Genomic DNA, 20,735 nt, shown 5'->3' on the forward strand with positions numbered 1-20,735 from the left:
CTGTCTTATTTGTTTTTTCTTTTTATCTCCAGCACTTAGCACAGAGCCTGGCACGTAGTAACCACTTAACACATGCTCTATCTGTCTGTCTGTCTGTCTATCCATCTACCTATCTAATCTGTCTATTCCACTCTCTCTATATCTGTCATCTATTATCTGTCTCTCCTCTATCATCTATTTCCCTCTATTCTCTATTTCTATCTTCTGTCTTTCTCCCTCCCTCTATCTCTCTATCATTCATCTATCAATTGATTGATCTATCTGTCTATATCCATCTATCTATCAATCTATCTGTCTATCCATCCATCTATTTGTCTACCTGTCTGTCTGTCCATCTATCCATCCATCTATCCTCAATCCATGTTCCATTTTCCATTTTGCAAAGCTCAATTAACCTACCTAGTCACTCAGCTAGCTGGGCATATAGGCCAGAATAGAGCCCAGGTCACTTACTTTCTAGCCTAGCCCACTTTTTCTTTTTAGGTTTTTTCTAATTAAGTAAAATTTATTTTCTTTCTCTCTCATCTCTCTACTCCATTAAAAAAAGAAAAAGAAAAAAACCTTGGTAACAATTATTTGTAGTCAAGCAAAACAAATTTTTTCAAGGAACACATCCAAAAAGCATGTGATTGTGAATGCTGAACCCATCCCTCCGTGCCAGAGAGTGGGTAGCTTGTTTCATCATTGGTCCTCTGGAGTGAGTTGTGGTTGGTCATTGCGTTGAACAGAGTTCTTAAACCTTACAAAGTTGTTGGTCTTTCCAATGCTGTTGTTACAGGATAAAATGTTCTCCTGGTTCTGTTCGCTGCACCTTGCCTCTGTTCATACAAGTCTTCCCAGGCTTCTCTGAAACCATCTCTTTCATCATTTCTTAGCAGTACCATAGTCTTCCATTACATTTACATCCCGTTCCCCAAATGATGTAACTCAGTTGTCTTTTTTCACTTTATCAAACCTCCTACCATATAAGGGAAGAAAAAGGTGGGGAGTAGAACCCAAAGCGTCTTGAGCCTGGGTCTGACCCTGGGCCGGAGACATCCTCATCTGTATAATGGGAGGAGGGGTGAGGTCCCTTATGGCTCAAGGATTCTCTGATCTTTTACTCCCATCTGGTGTTTAGGCCGGCCCTGCTAGTGCGAGCTGCTCGGCATTATGAAGGAGCTGAGCAGATCCTTATCCGCCAGGCAGTGATGTCTGCCTGTCGCTTTGTCACCACGGAGCCTGTTGAGCCCCTCCCTCTTGGGCACTGGGTGGTGGTGGAGTGCCCAGCCCGGGTGGACTTCTCCGGTAAGAACTATGTCCTGTGCCCCGGGAGAAACTACTAGGTTGGAGGGGAGGGCGGTGTTCTCCCTTTGCCCCACCCAGGGCGCTTGGATCCCTGGGCCTCGGAGAGACCAGAGATCCTCTATTGCAGGTGGCTGGAGTGATACTCCACCCATCACCTATGAGCACGGAGGAGCCGTGGTGGACCTGGCCATCCTGGTGGATGGGCGGAGGCCAATTGGGGCGAAGGCCCGTCGAATCATGGAGCCTGAGCTGCGGCTGTCAACGGGGACCCATTCGGGGGAGGTGTTCACAGCGCTTGTGTGCCAGAGCCTGGAGGACCTGCAGGATTATTGTCAGCCGCATGCACCAGGTGAGGACCTCTGTTCCCAGCCAACTCCCCACAATGTGTACAGACCTAGGTCACCTCCTTCCTCTGGCCTTTAGTGCTATCCTCTATAAAATTAGACTAGGTGGTCTCTGAGGTCCCTTCCAGGCTTCTAAACCTATGGCTCACAAAGCCTGGAGTCCGGGAAACCTTACTTCAGATCCAGCCTCGGACACTTACTAGCCGTGTGTCCCTGGCCAAGTCATTTAACCTCTGCTGCCTCAGTCTCTACACTTGTAAATGGGGATCATAATAGCAACTGCCTCCTAGAGTTATTGTGAGAACAAATTGAAGTGATATTTGCAGACACTTAGGATAGTGACTGGCACATAGTAGGTACTTAATAAATGCTTATTGCTTTTCCTCCCCTTCCTCTTATTAACCAGTGTAGATCAATGGATTAATCGCCAAGCATTCATTAAGCACCTGGTATATTTCAGGCACTGTACTGGATCCTGGGGATGCAAAGCCTCCTTATTCTCAAGTTGCTTTCATTCTAATGATGGAGACAACATGTGCCTTTATAGTTATATACAAAACAGAGACATGGTCTTGGAGAGGAAGTCAGTCGTACAGTGTTAGCATTTGTGCTGAGTCTTAAAGGAAACCAGGGATTCCAAAAAGCAGAGATGAGGATGGAGTTCATTCCAGAGAAGGGGTACTGCCAGTGCAGAGGCATGGAGGTGGGAGATGGAGTGAGTGTTGTGTATGAGAAACTTCAAGAAGTCTAGTTGTCTGTAGCATGCACAGAGCTGCCTGGTCAGCAGACAAGGGAGAGTAAAGGGTAGTAAGGTAGGAAAGGGAGGAAGAAGCCAAGCTGTGAACAGCTTTCAAAGCCAAATGGAGGACTTTGAATTTGATTCTAGAGGCAAGAGGGAGCCCCTGGAATTTCCTGAATTGGGGGAAGATACACATTTTAAAAAAAGTCAAAATGCAGTTCCTTTGGAAGGGAAGAGGGGACAGGTGAGGGGGAATGAGTGAATCTTGCTCTCATCGGATTTGATTTGAGGAGGAAATAACATACACTCTCAATTGGGTATCTTACCCCACAGGAAAGTAGGGAGGAGATAAAAGAGGGGGGATGATAGAAGGGAGGGCAGATGGGGGAGGAGGTAATCAAAAGCAAACACTTTTGAAAAGGGGCAGGGTCAAAGGAAAAAATTGAATAAAGGGGGACAGGATAGGATAGAGGGAAATATAGTTAGTCTTTCACAACAGGAGTATTGTGAAAGTGTTTCACATAATGATACATGTGTGGCCTATGTTGAATTGCTTGCCTTCCTAGGGAGGGTGGGTGGAAAGGGAAGAGAGGAGAGAATTTGGAACTCAAAGTTTTAAAATCAGATGGTCAAAAGAAAAATTTGAGAAATAAGATACATAGGGAAAGGGGCATAGAAATCTATCCTGCCCTACAAGAAAGTAAGGGGAAAGGAGATGGGGCGGAGTGGGGTGACAGAAGGGAAGGCTGACTGGGGAACAGGGCAATCAGAATATATACCATCTTGGAGTGGGGGGAGGGTAGAAATGGGGAGAAAATTTGTAACTCAAAATTTTGTGGAAATCAATGTTGAAAACTAAAATATTAAATAAATAATAAAATTTGAAAAAAAAGAAAATTGTTTTCATGAATGACTGGAGGATGGATTGGAACCAGGGAGAGACTTGAGGCATGGAGAATAGTTTCTTGCCATAGTCCAGTTGAGGGGCACTGCAGGCCTATGCTGGGGTGGCGGCTTTGGGAATGGAGATGAAGTGTGCTAGAGATGTTTTGGACACAGAACCAACGAGATTTGGCAGCTGATTGGATATGTGGTATGAGTGAATAAGGTGCCAAAGAGTAACTGACACCAAACTTGGGGGACTTTGAGAGGATGCTAATTCCCTTGATAGAAACAGAACATTTTAGAAGAAGAGAAGGTTTGAGGGGAGAGGGAACGAGTACAGTTTTGGATAGGTTGATTTTGAGGTACCTGTGGGACGTTCGGTTTGGCCATGGGTGATGGCTGGTACTGGAGCTCAGGAGAGAGACTAGGTCTGGATGTATCTGGGAGCCATCTGAATAGAGACGGTGATTAAAACACAGGAGCCAATGAGATCACCAAATCAGAAAGAGTAGAGTGAGGAGAGCAGAGGGGCTCAGGACAGACGCTTGGGGGATCCATCAAAGGAGACAGAAGGATAACACAGACAAGTAGGAGACCAAGAGAGCAGTCTCATGAAAACCCAAGGAGAAGAGGGTGGTCGACAGTGTCAAATGGTGCAGAGAAAGATGGAGGATGAGAATTGAGAAGAGGGTATCAGACCTGACAATGAAGAAATCATCGGTCACTTTGAGGGAAACCAGGGAGAGTTTGGGACACTTCCTGCCTTTTCTCCGCCATCTTGGCTCCACCCCCATTGGTCACTTTGGAGAGAGCAGTTTCAGTTGAGTCATGAGGATGGAAGCCAGGTTTCAAAGAGGTTAGAAGAGAGTGAGAGGAGAAGCCATGGGAGGAAGGCGTCTAGGCAGCTTTTTCTAGGAATCTGGCTAAGAAAGAAAGAGAAGATGAGAGCTTGTGGGGGATGAGTTTCTAGTGAGGATTGTTTTTAGGGATGAGGATACTTGTAAAGTGGAACTTCAGAAATGGGTGTTGGCAAGTTTGTACATATGTTTGGACTTTATGTATCAATCAGTTATGCTGATACTGTTTTCCTCTCTAAAAAAAGTTCTGTTTATCATGTGGGATGACTCTTGGGGAGGGAGATGGATATATGGAATGCTATGATGATGTAAGAAATAGAAGACCAATTTATTTATTTTTCTTTATTTTTTTTAAATTTATTTTACCAGAACACAAATACAGAAGAGAGAAAAGAAATAAAAACATATCTTAAACTTAAATATTGAAACTTAAATACAAAGTAAAAAAGAAAAAAAAGCATGTCATGTGCATAGCAGAACATAGGAGAGGATTCAAAATATGTAACAATTAATTTTCATTTCAAGAAAGCCTGTATGATAAATAATACAGCTTGTGTTGAGACTTGTCGATCATTTCTTTGCTTCCTTGTGTTTTCTTTTGTTCTCTGCTGTGCACTTTTTAACTTTATTCTTTTTATCCCTCCCCCCACCCCCCAGAAGGCTACAATGTAGTTTAGATATGTTTCTCGATATGTACATACACAGAGATATATACATACACTTATACATATATACACATGTATATAGACATATACTTTCCCAGACATACTCTACTCCTGATCTTTGTTCTTATGTTTGTACATATCTCATTTCCTATCCTTCCTGCCTCCTCTACTTTACTTCTTTCTACCCACTACCTTGCCCTCCTATTACTTGCCTACCCCACTCCTCTACCAACTACCTCGCCCTCCTATTACTTGCCTTCCCCCTTCCAAAGATCCTTCCCCATCCTCCCATTTCCATAAATCTAAACACCCTAGAAGACCAATTTAAAAAAAGAAACGTGTGTCAGATTGGAAAGGGGGTTTAGCTCTCTTCTTCATTTCTTTGCAGGGGCTCTTCTGAAGGCTGCTTTCATCTGTGCCCAGATTGTGCAGCTTCCCTCCCCAAAGTCCCTGCAGACCCAGCTTCGCCATGGCTTTGGGGGTGGCTTTGAGCTGCACACATGGTCTGACCTGCCTCACGGCTCTGGCCTGGGTGAGTGGTCCTTCTGTTGGCAGTGCTGCCCTTGGTCTGTGCTCTGGCCCCGCTCTTGGCCATGGCCCCGGCCTTCAGTCTCTCTTCCTGTCAGTCCCTTCCCAGCGTCAGACCCTTCTGCCCTATAAGATGCTAAAGCAGATGCTCCTTTCTCCTAACACTGCAGGCACAAGCAGCATCTTGGCAGGGGCAGTGCTGGCAGCCTTACATCGGGCAGCAGGTAGAACAGTGGGCACTCAAGCCTTGATCCATGCTGTGCTACATTTGGAGCAGATGCTTACCACAGGTATGATGGGGAAAAGAAGAGAGGTTGGACCTTGGAAGACAGCTCAGGAAAAGGCAGTGGGGTAGGGGCCCCAGCCCTTATAAATGGGGCTCATCTAGATTTATTCCAAGGGCCATAAACCATTAGCAAGCATTTATTAGGTGCCTACTATGTGCCAGACACCATTCTAGTGTGTTGGAAATCAAAGACCAAAAAAAGGAGTTTGCATTGTTATCACCCATGACCTGGCTGTATCCAGAATTCCAACTAGTTTGGGGGGACCTTCATCTCATGTGATCTACATGACATTTCCATCTTCCCACATACCTAATGCTGCCCACCACGTCTCTGTCATTGTCAGCTCTTCTAGCCATTTCTTGGGCATGTTGAGGGGTTGCAGACATTTGGGGACTTGATCCCCTTGGGTGCTTGGCATGGCTTTGCCATCAGTTCCTTGTGTTCTTTTGAGGGGAAACACCTTTTCTGCTTGAGTTTCCCCTGGGCCCCTATGCCCATACCCATGGTCAGAAGCTGGAAATCTGAACTCCACTCCTTGGGAGTTGAGTTCATTCATTCATCAAAGCTATATTCCTGGGCTGGATACAGCTGGTCCAGGTAAGTCATCATTATAACGATCATATCTACATCCTATTTATAGAGCTTTATCATTTCCAGAGTTCTGTGACTCATCAAGATTAGGGGATCTGAGCAGAGCAGCACAGCTTTTCAGTGGCAGACTTTGGACTTGATGTCTTTTGGCTCTTGGCAGTTTCACTACTCTAGATTAAAAGGCCTGGAGACAATGGAGAGCTTGCTTTCCCTCTCTTAATTATGTCCTATTTATCCTGTGCACAGCTGGCTTTGTACATACCAGTTTGCATGTCGTCTTCCCCTGTTGGACTGTAAGCTCCTTGAGGGCAGGGATGGTATTTTGCCTCCTTTCTTTAAAAAGTATATAATTTAATTAAATATTTCCCAATTACACTTTTTAAAATGTTGAGTTCCAAATTCTATCCCTCCAGCTTCTCCCCCACCTATTGAGAAGCAAGCGATATATCATACATGTGAAATCATGCAAAACATAATTCCTCATTAGTCATGTTTTTGGCCTCTTCCTATATCCCTAGAGCATAGCACAGTGCCTGGCACATAGTAGGCACTTAATATTCATTAAATGAATGAGAGGATGAGAATGTGGAGTCAGTGATGGGGCTTGGGGGATATGTCAAAAATGTTTTAACAGTGACAGGGCCTTGGGACTTGCAGGAGGTGGCTGGCAAGACCAGGTGGGTGGCCTTGTCCCAGGGATAAAGATAGGACGATCGAGGCCTCAGCTGCCATTGAAGGTCAAGGTGGAAGAGATTTCAGTGCCTGCAGACTTCATACAGATCCTCAATGAGCACCTACTCCTCGTGTACACAGGCAAGACCCGCTTGGCACGGAACTTGCTCCAGGTAAGCTCTTCCAGCATGGTAGCATCTCCCTGATCCACTAAGTGGATTGAGGAGGATGGATGTCGGGAGCGATGCCTCATTTAGGGCTTTGTGAGCATGTTCCCTGTGTCCACACCTGACAGTTTTCATTGCTTTTCCTTTTTTGCCCCCATCACCAACTGTAGGATGTACTGAGGAATTGGTATGCCCGGCTGCCTGCTGTAGTGGACAATGCCCAGGCTTTGATAAGAAATGCTGAGGAATGTGCTCAGGCCTTCAGCCAAGGCAAGTCCTCTTTGAAGAATGGGGAAGGTCAAGGAGCTCTCCAAAAGGCATCTGATCCGTTGGTCCTTGGGGTGGGGGGAAGGTGGGGAACCCAACAACCTTTACCCCAGTGACTAGGCAGCCTTCAGTGGGAGTAGGGACTCAGGACTTTCAGGGGAGATATATGCTAGCTGTGATCACATCACATTTCCCCTCCAAGTGACAGACTAGTGCCCGAGTTTACCCCTGTAAGTCTAACCATCTGGGGCCAAACATGCCAACCACTCAGAGGGCTCCTTAGGCACAGGAAGGAGGAAGCACAAGTGGGGGAGATCAGAGGAGCTGAGAGAAGCAGGACTGAACATATCCCTGGGTGTAGTTATAGTTGTGGTCTGGCTTGAATTAATCCATGCCAGTCTACCCTAGGTCAACAAGCTGATGGGTCTCAACCCTTACCTGTCCCTAACCTATCCCATGTGTCTTTTTAGGGGCCGCTACTAGGAATCATAGGGCTGCCAGCCCTGCCCTAGAGAGGGGAGGTGGCAGTAGAGGACTCAGAAGAGATTCTGGGGCTCTCACAGCTCTTGTGGGCCCTGGGGATGCTTCCTGCTCAGCATACTTGATCTCCAAAGCTGAGTAGACAGATATTCAGTGAATGCTCAGGGCTGCCTATGTTTACCGTGCATTGCAGGGAGCCTGCCCCTTCTGGGCCAGTGTCTGACTCAGTACTGGGGACAGAAGAAATGCATGGCTCCTGGCTGTGAACCTCTGGCTGTGCGGCGCATGATGGATGCCCTGAAGCCCTACGTGTATGGCCAGAGCCTGGCAGGGGCTGGCGGTGGTGGCTTCCTCTACCTGTTAACTAAAGAGCCCCAGCAGAAAGAGGTCCTCGAGAGAGTGCTGGCCAAGACAGAGGTACACACCAGTTCAGAGTAGGGGTGTGGAATGGGGAAAGGGAAGGAACAAGGTTGATGGGCTTAACTGGGGTTTGAGGCTCCCCCCGAGTTACCCACTTTGACTGATAGATGGTGGGAGCTCCTTTTTCTGCTGGGCCAACCCCCCAGGGCTTCTTCAGGGCCTGTCCATCTCCTGGAGCTTCTTTTACCTGCTGTGTTTCCCTCCTAGGGCTTGGAGAAATACAGCATCCACTTAGTGGAGGTGGACACTCAGGGCTTCAGTCTGCAGTTGCTGGCCAGTGACACTTCTGCCTGACAGATCCTAGACTCCCAGGCCGTTCCAGCCAGGCTCAGTTGTAACGCCAGGAAGGGAAGGGCCTGAACTTTGGGCCCAGTGAGCCCTGGCTTTTTTGCTTTCCTCCTAGGAAGAGGCAAACACCATTCTACGTTCTTTGTGGGTACCAGAGCAAGAAATCACTGGGACCTGAGATGGCAATCATGCCCATTCTTTGAGGAAGGGCCTCCTGGACTCAGTAGAGCTGGCAAGGTGTTTGGGATTTTCCAGTCCCAGCAGATTATCAGCATAGTCTTGGTCTCAGCCAAACCAAGACTGACGGGCCTCACTCATCCCATCCTCCTGTTATGGTGGCCTAGGGCTCAGAGCCCAAGGGCGTACCTTGCTGGCCAGTGAGCACCAGCTGGTTTCCAACCCCACTGTGCTACTGATATGAGGAGGGGGAGCTAACGTTAAGGGGGATCCCCCCTCAATGAGAAAAGGCCATCCCTCCCCTAGGTTATGCTGCTAATTCTATCACAATTCATTTCTACAAACTGGGTAAACACACTCATGAGGACCCAGAACTTGGGGTTTTGTTGGACGTCAGCACCACCAGGCCCACTGTCCTTCGGTGCTTCTCTGGCACAAAAGGATCAAGTGTTTAAAGAAAGCTTGCTGCTCTTCTAGCCTAGCGTTCTCATTTTGCAGATGAAACTGAGGTCTCCAGGTCACATGGGACCACTGCCTGCAGACAGCAGTCTGGCCTGGCCACCCCCTCCTTACCCAGAAATCCAACCAATCGTCCCCTCCTGCACCTGATTTCCCACACCAAGTGGCCCTGTGAATCTCAGTCTTTTCTTCTCCCTCTTCTCCAATGCCCCCCTCCCCAAAAGGCTAGCTCTGTCTTAGGGACTCTAGGATATAATTCTAATTTCCTACATACCTTGGCCCAATTGTAGAAAGCATACTGGGGAGTTTATTTCCCGTCCCCACAGGGTAAACCAAAGGAAACTAGGCTTCCCTCTCACCAAGCTTCACAGAACTACTAATGTAATAGCAACTCCGCCAGCAGGTGAAGGATGGGCATTTTGGGGATTGGGAGGCTGGGGCGTCTATGAGGCTGACTCACTTCATGCCAGCCACAATGAGAGTGGTGAGATGCTGTCTTTACCCACACCCAATTCTCTAGCCTGGGGCCTGGAGCTGGAGAGTATACCGTACAAAGTCATTGCAAATTCAGCTTTTAACAAATGAATGTTAAGTCATATGTTCTACAGGGGACACAGGGGACACCCGCACAAGCTGCTGCCAGAACCAGGCCTTTCAGTGGCAATAAACCAGTCATTCTTTAGTCGGTCTTAAGAAACTTTTTCCCATTGGCATTGCATTGGAAGTGATTTCCACCTGCCTGTTTCATCATGGGACACTGAGGCAGGAGCGATCTGGCTCACAGTGAGCTGCGGCAGAGGACACTCTTGCTGAGGTGGGTGGGGGATGGCCCCCACGTGTCGCCACCTGCCCTGAGGGGCGCTGGAGCACTCTGCCCTCCTTCTCTAGGGTTAGGGTTCTTTGACCCCCCCCCCCCCACCTTGGCTCTTCTCTGAAACTAGACACCTAGCAGCTTCAAGTCTCAATCTTTATTACTGTGATCCCTAAAGATAATGGAGCATTTGCTCTATTGTTCTCCAGCTGCTCCTAAAGTCCCAGCCTGAAGGGAAATAGAACTGTTGTCTGTAGTGTCTGAGGGCAGGTTGCTGTTCTTACCCAAAGCAGAAAAATGGCCTGTGTTCTATGTTCTGGTCGTTACCATACTTCTAGCCTGAGGTTTGGCTTTTCTCTCCTCTGCAGGGACTGTATATAAGGGGGTCCTGTGTGGGTCTGATCAAACTTAGGAGGCAGAGAGATATTTAGGGTGACTCATTTACCTGTTTCTAGAAAGGGAACAGGCTGAGCCCCCAGACATTACTGCTGTGACAAAGAGTTGGCCTGAGTCAGGCCTGCCTGGATTGCAGCAAATCCTAGGAATTTTCAGGCTGACAGCTTTCTGGGCCTCAACCACTGAGAGAGCACCCAAAACGCATGGAGTTGGATGGACTTGTCCTGCCAGCTACAAGCGAAGCCTCTTAATATCTTCACTGCGGAAATCAATGCGTAGGGCCAACACCTGGCGCACCTCAGCGGGAGTCAGGCGCCATGTGAGTGGGCCTGAATTGGCACCCCAATAATCCAGGATTTCTGTCACCTGGAATAAAGGGCCAGAGAAGCAAGTGAGCAAGGAGACACACAGACAGTCACTGCTACCAAGGGAAAAGCCCCATGGTTCTTGTTAGAGGGGCTGAAGTTTGCCACATGGGATAGCTCTAGGTCCTCTCTGTCCCCGGGCGGTGGTCTCTTGAAACTTGGCTTCTTCCCAAGCCATCCTTCCCTGGCAAGCTAGGGGAGCTCTTGCCAGTCCCAAAGCCTTCACTCACCCTTTCCAGATTGAGGATGGTTGCCATCTGGGAAAGCCTGGCAAACTTGTCTCGGATGGTCCAGGTGGTCACTGTGGTGAGGTAAGCGACAAGGGACCTCAACTCCTTGTCAAACTGCAGGCCACCCAGCTGCAAAAGACAAAAGCACCGGGAGGCCCTTTCAAGTTGGAGGCCTGGACTTCTGTACATCTGCTTGTTCATTTCATCCAGTAAATGCAGGAGCAACGCAAAGTGCTGGGATGGGAGCAAGTGTGGCACTGGAGTCCAGTGTGTAGAGACTGTTCCAGGCACAGCCCCTCCCCTCATGGAACACAGCCCAGCAGAGACGGCTGTAGTAAACAATATGCCCAACAACTTGCTATGTGAGGTCCAGGAGGTCATTATGAACCAGAAGAATTAGGACAAATTTTACAGAGGAGGTGGTTTGGAGCAGGGTTTTAGAGGGTGGGTAGGAATTAAGCAGGGAAAAAGGAAGAAGGGCATTCCAGGCATGGGGAGCAAAGGCATGGAAGGAGGAAAGGATTGTGTTTGAAGGACAAAGCGGTCTGCTTTCACTGAGGCAGAAACTGGGAGGAGGGGAGTTAAGAGGGGAGATGGCTAGAACATCAAGCGGGTGTCAGCTTGAAGATGAGGCAAAGAAGTCTGGAGAAAGCAGGAAAAGGAAGCTTCCATGAGCGGTGGCAGAGGTCCCATGGGGCCTCACAGCGCACCACTCCCTGGGGAGGGAAGCAGGTGGGCAGGACTCTGACCACGTGCCTCAAAGACCTTACCCTGTTGAAGGTGGATTTCAGCACCACTTTCTCCAGTTCAAGTGCAATGAGGCTGGTCATGAGGCTGGTCAGGCTGTCATAGATGACGGGGGAGAGCCCGGCCTACACAGAGGATGGACATCAGCTTAGGGCTCCAGGCCCTGCAGGCAGAGGCTGCACTGCAGGGAACAGCTCTAAAATTCTGAGGCCCATGATGCTCACCTTGAACTCGGCCATTTGCTGCTCGAGGTTAAGGATGAACTGTTGCACCCACGGGTCATTTGCTTCGTAGTCATTGAATTCTTCCTGATGTTGGGAAGGAAAACAAAGCTCAGTGTTATTTCTGCCTCCAGCCCACAGGACACAATGAAGTCTCTGCTTCACGGGGTAGCCCATCAACCCCTTGGGGGCTCTCCAATATCATCCCCTGCTCCCCCGACTCCTGCTGATGAAAGAGTCCGGGCTCACAGGCTGATGGAAAGACTGGAATGTCCCAGCTATGGAACAGCCAAGAAACAACTCATCCCTGCGGCGTGGCTCTGAATTTGGCTCCTGCTCCTGCCACAGAAGGAGCTCATGAGCGCTTGGCCACATAATATGCTGGGGCTCCAAGAGCTTTTATTCCTCCCATATAACGTGTGTTCTAGGAGCGAAATTACTGGACTAGGCGCCTGTAAGTCAGGAACAGGTCAAGAGAAAAGCAAAAGCTTTTTATAAACAAGGGGATGAGTCAAGGCAGTTAGAAAGTTCACTCCATTAAGACTGAGAAGCTGCTGAATTCCCTTCAGACACGCCCTCCTAATTAAACCTCCAGAAGAGCAATCGATATGCAGAGGAGGCACTTTGCTTCCTAACGCGTGACGGGGAATGTGAGAAGAGGCAGGCGGAAGAAGCTGCTGGCAGACCAGCAGTGATCAAAGCAGCCCCGGGAGTGGGTCCTACTAGGTGACAGCTCCAGTACTCTCCAGTCTGGTCACAGTATCGAACCCTGGGGAGAAGGGATCCCAGGGGCATCCCTGGGTGGTCACGAACTGGACCTGAAGTCAGGAAGATGTGAGTTTAATTCCTGCCGCAGAAACTCTGGTGGCCTGGCAAATCCCTAACTGCTGGCTGCCTCAGTCTCCTTGTCTGTAAAGTGGAGATAATGATTGCACCTCCCCCCAGGGTTGTGAGGATAAGATGACAGAAAATTTGTAAAGTGCTCTGTAAAGCTCCCAGCACTGTCTAAAGGCGAGCCATTGCTGTCACCATCACCCTGCTCATCATGCCTCAGTCCCCAGCACAGAATTACCTCCTCAATGTTGTGGGAGACAGAGAGGAAGATGTTGATCCAGGGCTTCACTTGTGGCTTGATGGCGGTGCTGCTCAGCTCCGTCAGGCCTTCCTGCATCAAGGACAAGGCAGGATGAAATGTATGTGACGGAGCAAGGCTGGAAGGTCCCCTCCTCTCCCCCCACCCCCTGCTCTCCTGCAGGCTGATGGACCAGGGTCTTCCACTGAATCTGCAACGACGATGAATGGGAAGACAAAAAGCTTGTTGGATTTCCAAGCCCAGCTGTGCTCTCAACAGGTCTGGGCAAACCCTTTTACAGAAGCTGTAGACTTTTGGACGTCTGATGATGCGAAGCCCTTTATTACTAAAGGCAAACAGCAAGCCTGACTGAGCTTCCACTTTGATTTCATGTAGGCATGTCTGAGCTGCCTGCCTATGTGCCTTTGGTGCTCCTGGCAAGCTGCAGTGCCCCTGCCCCACGAGGGAATAAGAACACTGAGCAGGCAAGGGGGACTAAGTGTTCAAAAACATCTTACAACACTCCGCAACAAATTCAAAATCGATATACAACCTAAATATTAAAGATCTTCCAGTATTGTAAAAAATTTGGAAAAGAAGCAAATCATACTTTTCAAAGCTACGGGTATGAGATGCATTCTTAGCTAAACAATGGAGAGAAGCAATTACAACAGAGAATAATTTTGATTACATGATATTAAAAAGCTTTTGCACAAACAAAATTAATGTATCTAGAAAAGAAAGGAAATGGGTCACAATTCTAAAAAAAAAAAAAAAGAATTGTAAAGTTAAGAACCATATGAAAGAATGCTCAAAATCACTAATAAGAGAAATACAAATCAAAGCAACTCAAGTTTCACCTGTCACCCAGCAAACTGGCAAAGATGCCCAAAGATGGGGACAGTCAGCATTGAAGGGGTTGTGGAAACACAGACACATTAATGCAGTTGGTGGACTGGAGAATTAGTATCACCATTCTGGAAAGTAATTTGGAATTATAAAAATAAAGTGGCTAAAATGTCCATACGTTTCTTGAGCCGGAGATTCCCCTGCTAGCCACACAGCCCAAAAGGTCACTGACAGAAAGGTTCTACGTACACTAAAATGTTTACAGTGCTTTCTGTGGTAGCTGTGAACTGTAAGCCAGATAGATTCCACATTAATTGGGGAAAGGCTGACTGAAATGCTGCAATGCTATAAGAAACTACAACCCTGATGAGTACAGAGAAGCACAGGAGGTCTTATGTGAACCGACAGAACTCAACAGGTCATTTCAAACTGGATGTCCAGTAGTTATTATCTTCAACGCACTGTGTCCAGAATAAAACACATTATACACGATACAAAGTGAAGTAAAAAGAGCCACGAACACAACAATGGAAATGGAAAGAATCACCACCATGAGAGAATTAAAAACAAATGTTGCAAAATTATAAAGAACAAGTTTGGCCCCAAAGAAGAGAAATGAGAAGACACCTCCCATCACTCCCATGCAGAGACTGGGGGACCCCACAGGGGTGGAAGGTGCATGTGTCAGGTTTTTTTTTAATATACTGCTCAGTTTTGCTGTATTTTTTTCATTTCTTAGTTTTTAAGAATTCTTTGTTATAAGGGATGATCTCTGGGAGGACAGGCCCATAGGAGGAAATTTAAGCAATGTAAAAACAAGATATCAATACAAATCCATTAAAAAAACCTATTTAGATACCACATGGATTATTTTTACTTAACTTTTTCTCTTTTGTTACAAGGGAGGGTTCAATTTCTGGGTGGGAATTCAGAAATGTGATATAAAAATAAAAGGCATCAATAAAACTTATTAAAAAAACCACACCGACCACTGGGGCTTTATCCCTAAGGACCCACATGAGTTCAGTGGCTATGGTTCCCGGCTATCCAGGTTAAAACCAGTTAAGTCAGTGAGTCAATAAACATTTATTAAGCACCTAATATGTACCAGGCACTGAACCAATTGCAAGGGATACAAAAAGGCGCTAAAGACAATCCCTGCCCTCAAGGAGCTCAGTCTAATGGGGAGCCAACATGCAAACAACTGTGTACAAACAGGAAAAATTGAAGATAATCAACAGAGAGAAGGCACTACAATTAAGGGGGATCGGGAAAGGAATATTGTAGAAAGTGAAATTTTAGCTGGGACTTAAAGCCAGCAGGTGGAGATGAGGAGGGAGAGGTTCCAAGCATGGGGGACAGCCATAGGTACCTGTGAGTGCTACCTCCTGCCACCACTACTTCCCTCCTAAGCTGTGTGGAATGAGGCACCTGAGTTTGAGTGTATGCCAGTAACAGCTTTCTCAAAGCAGCAGATGGGAACCCTCTGCTCAAAGGGCTCACTGGTTTTGGTGGGGAGGGTGGTGAAGCCTGTCCTGGAACTTACCTGTAGGAGATCTCGGAATTTGCTGGATACAGCAGCCAAATCAGAGAGGCAGCTGTCAAACTTGGCCTGGGCCTGCTCGCCTCCAATCCCTTGGCTGAACAGCTTGGTACAGTCGCTCTGGGGGAGAGAAACAACCTTAAAGACTATATATAATACATATTTAAGTATGATGCAAGTGAATGCCAGTCTCTGATAAATGAGGGCAGCACCAACCATTCTTCTCATCCCAGTGGCTCCAGGCATGGATGGGATATGTTAGAAAGGGGCTGAAATGAGACTCAAGAGACTTGCCTTTTCCTCTCCCCAATCCCCCCTTGGCCTCAGCGCTTCCATTTCTCACACTGTGAAATGGGGCTATTGATCTCAGGATTGTAGTAAAGAAACAAACATGCTAGGAAAAGCAGCTGCATTTGTATTCCAAGTGCTCATATTTGGTAGTAGCAAGACATAAAGCTTCTGGTCTTGCTGTGTAATGCAGAGGTACTGGGAGAGCGGCTCGCCAGGCTACTGTCCTGGGGTACTTGGAGCTGCTCTCATGACTTCAGAACAACATTTTATTTCCAGATATTCCCAACTACTTTCTGAGTTAGGCAGTATAAGTATTATCATCTCCAGTGAGATTCAGAGACCTTTCACGATACCCCGCTGGCTCCCTAGGGGAGACCTGCCTCTGCCATTGCAGGACATGGATAAGTCACATCACGTCATGTCTCTGGGCCTCTGTCATCATCCATGAAGCTGAAGGGAATGGACCCAAATGGATAAGCTCTAGCCCTCTAGGCTCTAAATGCAAGACTAGTGTTGGTCTAATGTACGGGGAGATGACCCTGAAGACCCTGCTGCACCTCCAGCCTTCTAACGGGCTTTGAGAAGACCCTAGGATGTTCCAGTTCTAACTGTGGAAATGCTCTTTCATTTCCTCCTCTCTTTGGTGGCACCAGGCTAACTAACCTGTTAAATCTGAGTTTAAATGATTTTCTGAATGGGTTTATCATCAAAATACTAAGAGAACAGATGAAAGGGAAAAGTCAGGAATTATTATAACAGAGCAGATGAATTCTAAAGTGGTCTGACTAAATGTTCTTGTAAATCACACTGATACATTTGAGAAGGGCCTCATCCTCTCCAAAGTACCCACCGGGGTTTAGAGCTGCAAAGGAGACAGGTCTATGTCCCATTTTGTTTCTTTGGACGCATCTGACGTTAACACTGACTTCTCCTGGCGCTCATTCTACTGATCTGCCCGCTCCTTCCCAGTCTCCTTTGCTGAGTCAGAACCCCAAAGCTGCATCCTGAGCCTATACAGATCTCTCTACACTTTCACTCGATGACCTAATTATCTCACACGAGTTCAAGTATCATCTGATGAATCCCAGATCTACACATCCAGCTCTACTCTCTCTCCCAAGCTCCAGGCCCACACGACAAGCTGCCTATTGGTCATTTCAAACAGAAGTCTAGTAGTTATCTCTAACTCATCATCTTCCCCCCAAGCCCTCCACTCCTCCAAACTTCCCTATTAGTGCTGAGGGCACCATCACCCTCTCGGATCCAGCAGGTCTGGGGCCTTGGTGCTAACCTAGAATCCTCATCTGCCCTACCCCACGTGACATTTTTTACCTCTACAACATCTCTAGCATACGCTCCCCACACTCCCTCCTATCCACTCACTCATCCACCACCTAGTACAGTCCCACATCACCTCTCACCTGAACTGCTATTTGGTCTCCCTGCCTCAGGCCTCTCTTCCACTCTGAGCCATTGGCCACTCATCTGCCAAAAAAGACTGAGCATGTCAGCCCCCTACTTGATAAACTCTAGTGGCAATAAATTGTAATCTTCAGGATAAAATATAAATTTCTATTTGGTATGTAAAGCTCTTCACAACCTGGCCCCTTCCCCCTTTCCCAGCCTTCACACACACGACTTTTCCCCATGCACTCTGTGATCCAGGAATCACTCCTCAGTCTCTATGACTCTGCACTGGCCCACCCCCCACAACAGGCCTGGAAGCTCTCCCACCTCACTCCACTTATTGGAATTCTTGGTTTTGTTCAAACTCAGCTCAAGTGCAGGCTTGGTCCTTCTACCTGTTAGTGCAGTCTGCAAACCACTTTCACTTTGGAGATGTTCTGTATATACTATGTTGTTTCCCCTGTTAGACTGTAAGCTAATGCTGAGGGCAAGGACTGTTTCACTTTTGCCTCCACATCCCCAGTACCTAGCACAGCGCCTGGTACACAGGAGGTACTTAATAAATGCTTTGTGATTGATTTTAACTCTGTATCCCAGTCCCTTTCTATGTTTCCTCTCAGGGGCACCTGAGGCCTCCCAGCGGCAACTGCCTCCTGACTTTGGCCTGCTCTGCTCTGACAGCCAGATGGAATCGCTGCCATTGTTCTTCCCTGGTCCAGCGCTGTCCCGGGGCTGTACAGGAGCCTTCCTTTCACTAGTCCCATGCCAGACACCACTAAGTTTCTCCCATTCAGGACGGGGGCAGGAAGGTCATTTGGGTGATTCTCCTTTACTGATCCTTGACAAAGCAACTGCTACATGGCATTTGGTGGGCTAACAAAATGTTAGCAACCAGCTTTTCCTAGAGTTTGGTGTGGCAGACAGAGTGCTGGGGCTGGAGCTGTATGACCCTGGACAAGTCACTTAACTGCCCTCTTCCTCAATGTCTTCATCTACAAAATGAAAGGGTTGGACCCAATGATCTCTCAGACCTCTTTCAGCTCTAAACTTATGATCCTGTAATTATCGACCATCATTAATAAGCAATCTTCCTCACCAATGTACCTGCTTAATGCCAGAGAAAGTCACAGTCCCTAATGTAGGTGCCGAAAGTTAACCATTCCAACATACCTCCAGGGTCGTCTTCAAAGTGGAGATGTTTTCACTACAGACTTCCACGTTGTTTAAGGTCACCTGGAAAGGGAAGAAAGATGAATATGGGTGCTTAGGAATCAGGGCACAAATCTCACTGCCCTGCAGGAATGCAAGACAAACAAATTTTAAGTGGCAAGGGAAGACAGTTCCCTAAAGGAATAAACTAGGATTCAGAAGAAGGCTAAGGAGACCCCATTATTTGCCTCACCCAGAGTGGGTGCTTTTTTGCTAAAAAGGTAAAATAGTCAGGATAAGTATCTGACAAGGTCAGGAAGCAAGTTTTATTCCCACAGTGAGGTCAGCAATGACCAGCAGTATGGTGAAGGCAACACACTCCCATTTCCGAGGAGTAATGGTCACTACATTTCTTTACAAACTAGCTGAGACTCAAACATGCACTGCGGAACCCAAAGAGGTCCAGATCATCAACCCTAGGTCAGGGTTTTTGTTGTTCCATTACTTCGTTTAAGACCTAATTAGTATCTACTATGTACAAGGACCTATACAAGGCCCTGGGAGACACCATTTTTGCCCTCCTGAAGCTTATCATCTAGATAAGAGATAGGATATGTGTACAAGCAATTCTAATCATAGTATCTGGAAGAGGTTTTCATTTTGAAGATGAAGGCCAAATGTAAGTCAGCAGATGATAAAATGATGCAAAAAAGTACAAACTGCTATAGGAATTCAGAGGAGATCACTTCTAGGCAGAGTGGCTCAGGGAAGGCTCCACAGAAATAGATGCCAGCTGAGCTCCCCCTTTAAAGATGTCTAAGATTATGTCAGATGGAGGGATAAGTCAGGGCGTTCCCAGAAGAGAAAGAACATGAACACAGGGAGAGAATCAGATAAGCACAAGGTACGTGGAGTGGACAGTGTGACGGGGGTAAGGTCAGGGGAGCAGTGAGAGATAAGCTGGAAATACTGGTAGTAGTCAGATGGTGGGGGGACTTGAGCATGTCCCTGAGGTGTCTCTGGAAGTTTGTGAGTCAGAGTGATAAGAATGGAGTGGTACTTTAAGAAGATTAATTTGGTGACTGGACAGGATGGATTGTGGCATGAGGAATAAAGGGAGGGAAAGTGACTAGAGATGGGAAGAGCAGCCTAGGATTATTGCCACAGTCCAAGGAAGATGTAAAAGGCCTGAAGCAGAATGGTTAGATGGAGGAGGCTTGAGAAGCCGGGCTTGGGGAAGCTCAAGGTATTAATGGAGCTCAAGGGTGATCTCGGATCTCTGAGCAATACAGGTAAAGTGATGCCAACCAGCCTTTCCCACAGGACCTGTTGTTCGGGCCTATCAAAAATGAAAACCAATGTTGGTGACCCAGACCTCTGTCACTGTTCTGACTACATGAATCCTCATTCCTGGTGCAGGGGAATGGGAGGGGGTGGGGGTGGGGGGTGAAAATCACATTCCGTGACACTAGAGGCCCTGGGGGCAGCCTATGACCTCATAGGGGACAGCAAAACCAACTGCTTGGTCATGATGACCAAAGGAAAAGAAGGACAAGAAGCTCTCAGGGCATTAAGACAAAGGCGGACTGTTAGTGGGACTGGTGCACACATTTTGGAGAACAATCTGTCAATATGAGTCACAAAACTCATCCAAACTTCTGACCCAGCGATTCTACTGTTAGGCCTCTATCCCCCAAATACCGTTAAAATGGAAAAACGATCTATCTATTCAGAGCTGCTCAATTTCTAAGAACAAACCTTTGTAACAATTGGAGAAAGGCTTAATAAACTACAGTACACTAACGGAACAGAATACTATAGTATCCTGAAAACAATAAATATGAAACATATAAGGAAATATGGGAGAATATCTTTATGAAATGATGCACAATCAGAACTGTAGATATAATGACTATAATTACATATTAAAAAGATGAAAAAGAAAGGGAAAAAAAGGTAGTGGATTTTGGACAGGCCTGTGAGGGACACACAAAGCATCTTATTTGCTTGTTAATTATTTTGGTTCTGCCTTATGAAAGGTTAGGTGCTTTGGGTAAGATTTTGCCCCTTAGTTTATATGTTTATACAATTTTGTTTTTGTTGACAGTTAAGTTTATCATTTTGAATTAATTCAGTTTTCTTAAATAGCTGCAAATAATCTGGGAAAATGTGAATAAATCCCTGTTTTAAATGCTATTAAAGTTTTAAAAAACTTGTTATGAAGGAGAAATGGAATCGTGCTCATACAATATTGATTTCAAAATTTCTTCTGCAGTGAGGATCCCTAATAAGTTAGCTCACTGGGCTTATCACTTTGTTCACAATGAATGATATGTCAGGATAATCGGTGGATTTCATCTCGACGGCCAAATGAGAAAAGGTGACAAGAGAAATCGAGAGCCGCAGTGGCAGCGAAGGCCTTTTAAGTATTTCACTTCAGGATAACTGGAGACCTGTCACTAAGGATTTAACACAATAAAACAAATGGCCTTGATCTTCTTCGTTTGCTCGTTTTCTGGCTTCTGTCTCATTAGGCCTTTG

At 46.8% G+C, this 20,735-nt stretch overlaps 2 protein-coding genes across 2 annotated transcripts in view; one reads left to right on the forward strand and one right to left on the reverse strand.

Annotated features, from left to right (window-relative positions):
• Positions 1-9,795, forward strand: part of FCSK (fucose kinase) — a 38,383-nt gene extending 28,588 nt beyond the window's left edge. The window contains exons 17-24 of the mRNA XM_036748816.1: positions 1,121-1,287; positions 1,415-1,636; positions 5,166-5,309; positions 5,476-5,595; positions 6,841-7,028; positions 7,193-7,292; positions 7,963-8,186; positions 8,397-9,795. Of these exons, the coding sequence (XP_036604711.1) occupies positions 1,121-1,287; positions 1,415-1,636; positions 5,166-5,309; positions 5,476-5,595; positions 6,841-7,028; positions 7,193-7,292; positions 7,963-8,186; positions 8,397-8,483 (1,252 nt within the window). The 3' untranslated portion in view covers positions 8,484-9,795. The remainder of the gene's footprint in view (positions 1-1,120; positions 1,288-1,414; positions 1,637-5,165; positions 5,310-5,475; positions 5,596-6,840; positions 7,029-7,192; positions 7,293-7,962; positions 8,187-8,396) is intronic.
• A 266-nt stretch (positions 9,796-10,061) lies between these two features.
• The window catches only part of COG4 (component of oligomeric golgi complex 4), a 31,154-nt gene continuing 20,480 nt past the window's right edge, over positions 10,062-20,735 (reverse strand). The window contains exons 13-19 of the mRNA XM_036748815.1: positions 18,216-18,278; positions 15,351-15,467; positions 12,956-13,048; positions 11,887-11,970; positions 11,686-11,787; positions 10,916-11,044; positions 10,062-10,686 (exon numbers count right to left, since the gene is read on the reverse strand). Of these exons, the coding sequence (XP_036604710.1) occupies positions 10,552-10,686; positions 10,916-11,044; positions 11,686-11,787; positions 11,887-11,970; positions 12,956-13,048; positions 15,351-15,467; positions 18,216-18,278 (723 nt within the window). The 3' untranslated portion in view covers positions 10,062-10,551. The remainder of the gene's footprint in view (positions 10,687-10,915; positions 11,045-11,685; positions 11,788-11,886; positions 11,971-12,955; positions 13,049-15,350; positions 15,468-18,215; positions 18,279-20,735) is intronic.

This window comes from Trichosurus vulpecula, chromosome 3 (genome assembly GCF_011100635.1).
Source record: "Trichosurus vulpecula isolate mTriVul1 chromosome 3, mTriVul1.pri, whole genome shotgun sequence".
Taxonomy (NCBI): domain Eukaryota; kingdom Metazoa; phylum Chordata; class Mammalia; order Diprotodontia; family Phalangeridae; genus Trichosurus; species Trichosurus vulpecula.